This window comes from Cydia strobilella, chromosome 2 (assembly GCF_947568885.1).
Source record: "Cydia strobilella chromosome 2, ilCydStro3.1, whole genome shotgun sequence".
NCBI classification, from domain to species: Eukaryota; Metazoa; Arthropoda; class Insecta; order Lepidoptera; family Tortricidae; genus Cydia; species Cydia strobilella.
The window spans coordinates 2,148,564-2,161,019 of record NC_086042.1 but is presented as its reverse complement, the minus strand read 5'-3'; the positions used below and the strand labels follow the sequence as shown (position 1 = coordinate 2,161,019).

The 12,456-nt window shown below is 40.1% G+C and overlaps 1 protein-coding gene across 1 annotated transcript; it reads right to left on the bottom strand.

The window, feature by feature from the left end:
- Positions 1–578: 578 nt before the first annotated feature.
- On the bottom strand, positions 579–11,698 carry LOC134749182 (solute carrier family 22 member 11-like). The gene is made up of 11 exons (XM_063684054.1): positions 11,638–11,698; positions 10,619–10,780; positions 8,906–9,077; positions 8,345–8,466; positions 7,673–7,917; positions 7,189–7,316; positions 5,815–5,941; positions 2,657–2,752; positions 1,828–2,056; positions 1,254–1,397; positions 579–777 (listed from the first exon to the last, which is right to left on the bottom strand). The coding sequence occupies exons 1-11, from the start codon at positions 11,696–11,698 to the stop codon at positions 665–667; spliced, it is 1,599 nt and encodes a 532-aa protein (XP_063540124.1). The 3' UTR covers positions 579–664.
- Between the last annotated feature and the right edge of the window lie 758 nt (positions 11,699–12,456).

The following is a 12,456-nucleotide window of genomic DNA, read 5'->3' as shown; positions in this document are numbered from 1 at the left end:
CTTAAATACATAGAAAACACTCAAGACTCAGGAACAAATATCTGTGCTCATCACACAAATAAATGCCCTTACCGGGATTCGAACCCAGGACCATCGGTTTCGCAGGCAGGGTCACTACCCAAGTACCCACTAGGCCAGACCGGTCGTCAAAGTCGTCATTTATATCTGTGATACATCTGGTTTAATTATAGGCTTGTCAGGTATTTAAATTATAAGAATATTAAACTGACCATATCAATTTTCCTCTGTGATTAGATACCCTAGTGCAAACCATTGATATTTGTGTATATATTAGGGCTACAGAAATTGTGCCTTTTAATTATTTTCTTCCTCAGAAAGAAGTTCCTCAAATAGTCTAAGTAGCAAAATATGGTAGGTGTATGATAATAATTACTACATAAATTTCGAAAAAAAATTTGTCGTGATGAATATCAGGCAGTTTTCCTCGTAATAAAATGAGTCAGATTCAGAGCTCGGGCAGAGCCGATTGTCTTGGTAGCTCATACTTCGTAACTAGTAATTAGGAACAAAATGGGGACATACATTTTTACTTTGTTACGGTACAGAAAACAACGGAATATAATCACAGATCTTTATTCTTGATACAAAGGCTTCAGCTGTTAAAAAGTAATAAAAATACAGACATGTTGCATACAAATATAAGTTAAATGGATGTCCTCTGCTCATGTTGCTCATCAACAATTTCCGGATTGGGCTGTTTCAGCGGCGCGAGCAGCTGGCGGTCGTCTGGTAATAGAGCCAATACCAACGCTGATGCTGCAGAGAAAATAGTCAAAAAAACATCAAAAGGTGGAGCACAATAGTGTAAAGATGGATTACCAGAACATTGGTAATCAAGGAATCACGTAGCATTTTTGTGGCAGCGTGGTGTGTTGAAGAAATCGGTATGACCATACTATTGTAACCATTACAACAATTGATATTATGTACTACTCGTATTTATCCCTACTAACTCAAATACGCCCGCCACCATAATGCTACGATATTAAATTACTGATGTGTAGTTAAAGGTGCCAAACTATAATATATATTATGTATGGGTCTTGTAGTCTCAGGACGTATTAGAAGCAAAATAAGATAACACATAGCAATTACACTATGGAATCCATTTTAGGTTAAGCAAATGTCTTTTACGGAGTAGTATAATTTTTTTTAAACAATTAAGCGAAAGTAGACTGAGATATGAGGATTGAAATCAGAAGTAGCAGCAAAGTAAATGATGCATGACTTACAGGCAAACAGAATTGAGAAGAGGTAGAAGCCCAGCTCGCAAGAATTGACAAGGAGGTAGTTGATGATTTGAATTAAAACGACGCTCATCAGCCGTGCGCCCACCATTTGTAAAGCCATAGCCATGGTCCTGGAAACAACAGACACTATTACTTATACCTACTACCAACAAACTCTGAAAAACAATCCTTGAGATGAAGTCCCCATCATGTTATGGCAGGTTTACCTTATTTGCCCTATATTTATCATAATGTCAGCCATAAATCTATGCTGCTGGAATGCTTGAAAATTCCTCCCTCAAGGGTCTTGAGTCTTGACTATTTTTTCACCAGCTATTTACACAGGTGTTATGTGTAATGTCTTAAACGCGACTGGTAAGCGATTACCCTAGCCAGTTCCTTTATTAGTATGTGTGTGGTAGGGAAAATATGATATTGTTTCTGAATTGAATTGAAATGAAAGGTTCTCTGAATTGAAAGGTTAGAGAATCGCTTTAAAAAACGAGTCCCTGCATCTATTTTAACATTACGTTGCCGAGAAAATCTCAGCCCTTTGCAAGCCGTGGGAAAAGTCCACAAAATGGCTGTTGATGATGATCCGTCATGGAAACAAACCTCAGTCGTGTGGGGAACAGTGCAACAGCGATAGCGGTATAAAAGCCCGACGTCACGCCACCCAGGGAGAAAACTGCGAACAGCACAGCCGTGCCTATGGCATTGGGGACCAAGTTGACCAGCACGCCGGACAAGCCGCACACGGAGGCGACGGCCATGGCGGTGTTGCGGCGGCCTGCTTTGTCCACTATCTGTGGATTGTTGGTAATGGGGTTTATTTTATGTGTCAATTCATTCTTGTATATTGCCAAAAACTACCCAGTTAAATTATGACAATATGAGGATTTGCAAATGAATTTCAAAATGGCGAAGTCGTCTCTAAAAATGTTAATTTTTGTTTTTTGCTAATTAAATCATCGACAATATCGATACACATATTACTCAAAGACTGAATTAAACATGCGGAAAGTCCAATGGCGTGAACAATTGATGATTTCTCACTTATAACTTTAAGTATTAAATACTATGAATATTTGGAATAGAAATAAACAAAGTGATCCTGTAAGGGTCTCGTTTTTTCCTTGAAAATTACGGGATGACAGACATTGTTGTGTTATGATAACTAGGGTCACTTATTTAACATGACTATACTATCATTAGGTATTTAAATATATGTGGTATTTTCTATAAAAAGGGACCTTATTGTCGATGGCGCTTACGCCATTATAAACGATGCTCCGATATAAATACAATGCCGCGCGACGTTGTGCGGCGTAAGCGCCATCGACATTAAGGTCCCTTTTCATAGAAAATGCCCCATATTATTGTGATTTTCTAATAAGTACTCAGACCAGGCTGAGGATGGTGTTGAATACAGATTGCAGCGCACACATGGCCAGGAGTAGCAGCATAGCGGTACTGTTGATGGAACAGGGTGCTGCATCAGGCTGGAAAATAGATACCATTCTGGATTTACTTTACGGATAGAAGACCAATGATGTGAATTCATAATTTATTGCATATTAATCATATTAAACAGATATTACATTAAAAAAAAAAAATATAGGACATTCTTACACAGATTGAGTAAGTCCCACGGTAAGCCCAAGGAGGCTTGTGTTATGGGTACTCAAACAACGATATATATAATATATAAATACTTAAATACATAGAAAACACCCATGACTCAGGAACAAATTTGTGCTCATCACACAAATAAATGCCCTTACCGGGATTCGAACCCAGGACCATCGGCTTCACAGGTAGGGTCACTACCCACTAGGCCAGACCGGTTGTCGACGATTAGGGCAAGTTCACACATGAACCTGAGTGCAGGCATATATGTAGGTACATAATATTGTCTTCGGTTACCGCGATAGTTACTCATGAAATAAAACTATGAAAACGGATTATATCGCGTATATATATATATCTTTACTTTAAAATAATTGTAGTGTATAACTAGCCTTATGAACCGATTTTGTATGTACAACCAGCCTTAAAGTTTGTAGTCTATGATTGTTCATTATTTTAGTATGTGGGTATTTTTGCACATTGTAATTTTTCCTCAGTCACCCGTTGACCACGAACGCTGTAAAGAGTTCGAAACGTCGGGATGTATTATAAATTCAATATACGCGATATAATCCGTTTTCATAGTTTTATTTCATGTAGGTACATAATTTAAAATTAAGTGAAGTATGGTGGGAGAGAACATTTCATCATTGGAATACTCATGTTAATGAATATGGTGGCGATCTTTAGGCAACGCATAGGCTTGAGAAAGCGGGGTAGGTAATTTTGAAAATGGCAATTATCTAAACTAGATCAAAAACCGGCCAAGTGCGAGTCGGACTCGCGCACGAAGGGTTCCGTACCATTACGCAAAAAACGGCAAAAAAATCATTTGTGAAAATTTCAAGTCTCGCTATCACGGTTCATGAGATATAGCCTGGTGACAGACAGACGGACATACAGACAGACATACAGTTTGTCAAAAATCCGGGGTATGCTAATAACCTATATATACCTATATATGCCTATATATACCTATATATGTATGGGCCTTGTTGCCTGATTTAAATTTTTAAATAAATAACATAAAAATTTCAAACATCTCTAAAAGCATATCTAGTACCAAAGAGGATATAATAAGATAGAGCGGTACTGTCATAGTAAATTTTGCAACCACTGTAAATTCACTGTCATCTATCGACATACTTTAAAACTAAAAATGAAGATTTATAAAAATACGTTAAAATGTATTTAAATATGGATAAATGATTTTTTTATTTGCATTAATTATTTTTATATGATTTTGACCCATGTTCTTTCACTGATATGCGTTAAAATTATAAATAACAAACGAAACCGTCAACGCCCTCTATACGAGAGTAGGCCAAAACTAGTGGCGCCATCTGATCGAGAATCAAATTTTCGTGATTTTCGAGGCACGTTTTTTCCTTAGACTGTATCCATCTTTTACGGAGTTATATCTATCTTTGCTAATACCTATCAGTCGAGATGACCTTTTGTTGATTGTGCGATCAAATCCGCAATGGCGGTCGTAACATGCGGTTTCTGAACTCATCATAGAGATGCGGATATGTGCGTGTTGTAATAGTGTTTTTATGAAACTTGCTTAAAACTCGTTTCATAAACCCACACTCGTATTTTAATGCCTTTCATTATGTAGCAGTCTCATATATTCAGGTAAGTACAGTCGCCATCAGATATATCGAAGCGGCTAAGGTGCTCAAAAATATCTGAACACGCCTCTATTGTCAAGGCGTTAGAGTGCGTTCAGATATTTTTGAGCACCTTAGCCGCTTCGATATATCTGATGGCGACTGTACTATGGAAAGCAGAGGTAAGGAAATGAATCTTCATGTATCAAATAGTGACCGTAAAAAACGGTAAATAGGCGGCGCCACCATACACTGAAGTACCTACACCATTACACTTAGTATTTTATATAGATGTGCACCCGTGCGACCGTGAGGGACAGAACATACGCAATGCGACAAAATTAAAAACACGTTTTAACATTCCTGACAAAATACCAGAAACAACCTACGTAATTTGGTCGGGTTATTTCCTGCCCCTCCCCCATTTCATCTCTAAATTATTATACCTCTATTGTTCATGCCATAGAGTCTCCTATATATTACAATACTCTTTGGTCTCAGAGCCTACCTAGCGCCACCGGAGAGAGTAGGAACTATTATTTACAGCTGAAAGCTGGTCACTTTTTGCAACAATTCTGCCATAAGAGATTGTCATCCTTTCTATACCGTCCATAGACTGTACAAAGCCATTAAGTGACATTTAAACCGACACCTCGATATAGCGTAATGTACGATTCCCACCGACCGGCTGGAGTCGGGCCGCGCCGGAGCGTATTTTCAATGTGCCTAATGCCTATACATTATGTAAGGCTGAAGCGTTGGAGTCCGCAAGGAGGATGTCAAATGCGCGCCGATTCCGCCCGTTCGTTCCATGGAGACTATATAAAGGAGTCAAATCTCTATGTATGAAAAGTGTCGATCAAAAAACAGTAATTAGCTGGGCTGGCGCCACCATACACCAAAATACTACCAAAAACAACCTACGTAATTTGGTCGGGTTATTTGTTGCCTTATATGGTTCATGTTATACTCATGTCCCAGAGCCTAACTAGCGCCACCGGAGAGATTAGGAACTATTATTTAAAACTAATACGGGACTTAATCGCGTATTAGTTTTAAATTATGAGTGAAAATCGTAATAGTTTAAATCAGTATACTATTATTTAAAGCTGAAAGCGGTCACTTTTGCAACAATTATGCCATAAGAGATTGGCATCCTTTCTATACCATCCATAGTTCGTCCGGTGGGAATTGAACTTATAACTAGAATGAATGAATGAATGAATGAATGAATGAATGAATGAATGAATGAATGATTTATAGATATCCATTTATTTTTAATAATTTACAATACAATACAATACAATAAAAAAATAACTTACATCAACGTCAACTTCTGTGGCGATGATCTGGCAGAGCGTGAGGTCCGAACCCTCTTTTGTCTCCAGCAGTGTCATCAGTTGATTGAAGATGCTCGGAGCCCACACGACGAAGGCTACTACACTGTTGGTTAATTTGCTGCATCTTTATACTTATTCATTAATATTGTGTTATTCTTCATTTATATTGTGTGTCTGCCGTCACGTCTGCCGCATGCATCCGGATAGGTGGGCTAGTATAGCCACCAAGTGGATGCCGCAAAAGAAGCGCGGACGTGGCAGGCCCAGACGGAGATGGCGGGATGACTTAGACACCTTCATCGGTAACTGGCCGGAAAAAGCATAACAGCGGGATTTGTGGAGATCAAGGGGAGAGGCCTTTGCCCAGCAGCGGGACACTTTAACGGGCTAATTAAAAAAAATATTGTGTGTCATTGCAGCCACCAAATAAATGATTTATCTATCTATCTATCTTTCGTTTCGATTGGAATTTATCGATAATTATTTTGGCTACGGGTACAGGTTGAACCCAAGCGTTGATCCCTATAATAGTGCTGCACAAAAATGATGAGCAGTTACCACCAGGGACCAGGGACCCGCCCCTTCGAGGGTTTTGGAAGAGGTATTTCGTAAGGCTTTGCTTACCAAAGCAGTTGCTAACTAAACCCCTTTCATTTGGATTTTTAAGCGCTTCATAATACGGGTAAGCTAATACGGTTCTTAAGCGCTAACCTCTTGAAGGGGTATCGATTATAAATTATAACGCTTATTCCATTTTCAACTTTCTCTTCGTAAAAATAGAGTGAAGGACTGGGTGTCTTTTTTTTATACTACGTCGGTGGCAAACAAGCATACGGCCCGCCTGATGTTAAGCAGTCTCCGTAGCCTATGTACGCCTGCAACTCCAAAGGAGTTACATGCGCGTTGCCGACCCTAACACTCCTCTCCCTCGTTGAGCTCTGGCAACCTTACTCACCGGCAGGAACACAACACTATGAGTAGGGTCTACCTAGTGTTATTTGGCTGCGGTTTTCTGTAAGGTGGAGGTACTTCCCCAGTTGGGCTCTGCTCTAGATCTGGAATGACATCCGCTGTCCTGTGCCCTACCACACAAAGCGAAAGACATACCCCCGGGTCCGGACGTAGTTTAAGGACATACCCGGGTCTAGCGCGTTGACAGCACAGATGTCATAATTTTTTGAATTAGGAAGGGGATACCCTTTCATTAAATGGTATCTCTGAAAGGGAAACCACTTCCTTGAGCTAAGTCAAATGAATCGTCGCTCCGCTGCCTACGGGCGTCCAGACCGTGGGCTGCATGCTTCGCAGCATAAAATAGAGATTCAGATGTGCCACCACGGAACTTACATTTGGAATAACATGAAGAGACTGGCCATGATTAAAGTGCTCTTCAAATATGGTTTCTTGAATAGCGGCGCTATTTGCTCCTTAACATTTGACTTCTTTTCGGATGTGGCATCCTTCTCTTGCAGAAGCGCTTTTACCTTAAAATAAAAAAAATCTCCTTTACAAGAAAAGAACTGACTGCACAAAGCACTATTACATAATTTTAAGGTGTTCATCAGCAATTCCACTTAACCGAATGTCGCTTTTCGAGAGAAAATGAGCTATGTAATCAAAAGTATCCAGATCACTACAAGTTTTATCTATAATATTCGAAGAGTTGCCTCGATTTTTCTGGATTCCATCATCGAATCTTGACCTGATGACGATCTTTTTATATGACGGCTGATCGGTGAATACGTGGCGCTTTCCATAGAAAACGAAGCGCCGGAAGCTCCGGCCCGGCCCCGGCCCGGTCTAGCGTGAGTCATCCTTTAATTTTAATAATGCAACATACTTGCAATTCTTCCCCACGTCTGCAATTATTCAACCTGTGGATGGTCCTCAAGATCTTCAGTGCCTGGTCCTCATTTCCACTAGCCAGTACGTACTTGGGGCTCTCCTGCATGAATACCCAGAACACCGCGCAGATAAGACACGGCAGTGAGTACACCACCTGCAGAGTACGCCAGGAGTTCCAGTAGATACCAAGCGCCTCCAGGTGGTAAGAAAACGTCAACGGGATGATGGGTATAGACATTACTAAAAATATTTGGAAGTCATTTAAGAAACACAACGAGAAACTGTGTGTATAACAAGAAATCCGTTTCGATAACTGGTGAACTATCAGTATTTAAAGATTATGTTTTGACCAAAAATATCCTAAAAAGTATGTACTTCGTTTCATTTAGAAAGTGATTATAGTACAGTTAGATTTACATAATTCTACAAAACATAATTCTTATCCCAAGGGTAAAGGATGACTCACGTTAGACCGGGCCGTGGCCGGGCCGGAGCTTCCGGCGCTTCGTTTTCTATGGAAAGCATCACGTGATCACCTGTCATGTCATAGAAAAGTAAGCGCCGGAAGCTCCAGCTCGGACACGGCCCGGTCTAACGTGAGTCATCCTTAAGGCGATATTCATAACAATACGTCGATTAGTTAGCACTATTTGATAATTTTGTATACCTGATAAAATGCCTTGTGATAGTAGAAAGACGCTGGAAACCAGAACCATGGCGACATTACGTTTCTGTAGTGGTACACTCTCGCTGAGCAGAGTCATTGACAGCACGTATATCCCTGAGCCCCTGGAAACACAACCATGATTTGTGTAACATTTCGCACTTTTTGCTATGACAACTGCTTGGTCTTTCTAGGCGACCATTGGAACTGTAAAACCACTAGCAATGTGGGCAAAAGAATGCAAATTAGGTATGTAGATTTTGGGAATTGACTACTCGAAGAGCAATGAACAAAAGTTATGATGCAAGACGCTTTGTTTTTACTGTTCTGCGGTGTCAGCATGGTTGCATTTTTATCTCCTGTCACTATGCCTGTCACTTTCGCACTTACCTACTTGTTAGAACGTGACAGACATTGTGACAAGCGATAAAAATGCTACCGTGTTAAGCCCGCTGTTGTACATAAATTTTCTAGTATGATGAGACAAAAACAATAAGAAAATATGTAACACGATATGATGAATTCCAGGATCTTTTTGATTCCAACGTTTAATAAAGAACTTACAAAGTGACGGTGCATAGCTGGATGATCATCAGCATGATCCAGTTGACAGATATGCTGGCCAGCGCGTTGGACGCGGCGCCCAGCGCCAGCGATACCAGCAGCATGCGGCGGCGGCCGCGCGTGTCGCCCAGAAAGCCCCATAGCAGAGAGCCTATCAACGCCCCTGTCGAAAAGTAGTAGTAGTATTAGTAGTAGTAAATCACTTTATTCTACAAAAAAAAATTGTTAACATGAAATTCATGTCACAATAAATAAAGTCGCAATATGAGCAAGCGAATTATTTATGTAGATATGTAGCTGATTATGACAAAATTACGACGTGTTGATAACTTGATAGTAATAAGTAGGTAATTTTGTATGTGTGTATTGAGGACACTCTTTATTTAAAAACATGGAATACTACACTTAATTTAAACACCAGCGGCGGTAGCCTGTAGGGCTTAGATGGTCGGCTCTTTGTCATTTGTCACCATGCCTGTCACGTTCTAACAAATATTTAAGTGCGAAAGTGACACATGGCATGACAGGTGATAAAAATGCGACCATGATACCGCTGCCGGTCGCGAATTTATCGCCTGTCGTGCCATATGTCACTTTTGCACAAACATACGTGATAGTGACAGGCATGGTAACATACGATAAAGAGTTGACCATCTTAGCCCCACAGGAATCCCCTTAGCATACAACTGACGGGAGCAACTGGCATTTTTGGCACTCTATAGGCTTGTGTTGTGTAAGTACATGTACTAAAATCAAAAAGACACGATTCCCTCCACTGTACTAGACCGAACTATTCCCTAATGATTCTGCTCTTAGTACATTTTAGTACACTCCACGCGAACGAAACAGAATGGGAGCGAGGACCGAGGAATGACAATGACAGCAAAGCAATCCGAGTGATCCGACCGAACTAAAGAGCTTATTACACTATCCTAATTTAGTGACTAACAAGAGGGACGCCGCTATACGTGAGAAACGATAGGATGTATCTCTTTTCGCGTCTCACGTATAGCGGCGTCCCTCTTGTTAGTAACTCAATTTAGCAAAGTGTAAGTTTAAGTGTCTCGCCGGCTCGCCGCTCGCCGAGCGCGTGCGAGCAAAGATGGGCGAACGGCTCCCGCCCGGCCGGCTAGTAAGAGCGAGATAGCAGATAGCCGCTTATTATGCTCAGTTTCTCTCGGTGTAAAGCAAGGGCCTGACACTCTTTGATAGAGAAAGATAGTCTTATTGCGATTCCTATAAGAGGAAAGAGAAAATAGTGCCATGCTTTGTCCTTATCACCGACCGGGCATTTTTTCATGGTCGGGTTATGGCATCATAGGTAGGAGGCGATGGCGAAATACCGAAATTTTTAAAAGAGAAAAAGTATTATGCTGCCATACATTAAACTGTCAAATATATGAATATGTCTTTCTCTTACCCCTGGTCGCTCGGTTTCATGTCTACTACTTGTATATACTATGTCTATGGTGTAAAGCATGACCAGTAATTATATGATCATTGTCAAGAGGGCGCTGTTCATTCTCATGTATAGGGTGACAGTTCAGTATAGTATGAAAAAATTCGTTCCATTAAAATTCCGCAACATGGCGCGTGATCATACATTCCTGGTCAGGCTTTACTACTGTACTAAATGTACTAAAAGACCGAACTAGTACAGTTGTGAGATTGTACTTGTTGGGAGCTTTTCAGTGAACGAGCATGCACAAATACCTGCAACAGGCACCCCGACCACAAGCCCCTGCTGTGCCGTGGTGGTTTCTAGTTCACATGCACTTGCTGGCACGATAATGGTGCTTCCGTATATCAAAGCTACGAAGGAGATGGTGGACGCGCCCGCTAGCGCTATTATCAGGTAACTGTACAAGCCATAACCTGGAAAACATGATAATGACATGAATTCGATGACAGAAGTATGAAACTTAAAAAGCAAGAGCCTAAAGGATGACTTACGTTAGGCCGGGCCGGTTCCGGGCCGGAGCTTCCGGCGCTTCGTTTTCTATGGAAAGCATCACGTGTCATGTCATGTCATAGAAAAGTAAGCGCCGGAAGCTCTGGCCCGGACACGGCCCGGTCTAACGTGAGTCATCCTTAAAGGGCGCTTTTATGTAAAATGTGCATACATTATTGTGGACGGAAAAATAGGAGAAACTACCTACATGCAATCTCAATACATCTAAGACCCCTTTATCGTAACGATAAATCGTGTCGTTACCGTGGTCAATCACGGTAAAGTATAAAAATTAGATCAATCAAATTCAATAATCTTGAACAAAAAAAGCTGACTTCATAAAACTTTATGGGTCTTCAATGTCCCCATCCCCATCATAAAGGATGACTCACGTTAGACCGGGCCGTGTCCGGGCTAGATCTTCCGGCGCTTCGTTTTCTATGGAAAGCATCACGTGATCACCTGTCATGTCATAGAAAAGTAAGCGCCGGAAGCTCCGGCCCGGACACGGCCCGGTCTAACGTGAGTCATTCTTAAGTTTCACTTTATCAAATGATTCTTTCGACGCTCATAATAATTATGCTTGAGATATTAAAAATATCCTATGCCCATGACGTTACTGGGTGTAAAAAATAAGAATATCCTTTTAAACAAATAACTAGTTTTTACATCGGCCCAGTCTGCTGAAAAAAATTTAGAATATCATTTTTAAGGCCCTTAAAAATATTAAAAAGTTGTCGGGACAAGTCAATTAAAATGATGAATTTATGACTGAACTTACCTGTTTTCCCGAGCGCTTCTTCAAAGGGTACTTTTCCATCTTTTGCTTCGATAGAATACATCTTTTAGATCAGATCAGACAAATAATTAGTAGTAAATACTGGATGACTATTATCTATTATACAGTGTGTAAAGAAATAATGGGCCCTGGAGGGAAAGTGCTTTAAACCTTTACTTAGTGCCTTTACTTACAGTAAGAATTCTTTTATTTTTTTAAAGAAACAAAACTGCATTCAGTTTTTTTTTATTCGCTTGTCTCGCCCGGGAATCGAACCGACTGAAAAATACCAATAAATAAGCACTCGCTATTTTATTCTACTAGTCGATACAGTTAATGTCTCGTCAACACTCGTACAAAATATCCATAAAATCGAATATTTAGTACTCAAGAATATTCTTAGCAGCGAAACTTCTGAATTCAGTTTTGTTTCTTTTTAAATTTTCTTTGAGTAAAATGAGCTAACTTAAGGTTTTAAGGCACTTTCCCTCCAGGGCCCTTTTTTTTACCATGTATACTTAATGCACCATGGTGCGATATTGTCGGGCTATAGCTGTTGAAATCGAAGGAAATAACCCATAACCTTTATTAATTATATTTTTTTAAATTCAAGTGGTAAAAAACACGACAACAGCAATCAATGGTGATCGAACAGTCAGTACGGAAGACAAACGAATATCATTAAATAGGTGCAAGACAAATTGCCATTTAAAAAATTTTTAAAAGATTATGTATGATTAGATAACACTATTATTCTGTAATTCTCATCGATTAGATATAATACGTAATAATAAGTGTCATGATGTACCCGCACCTTTTACA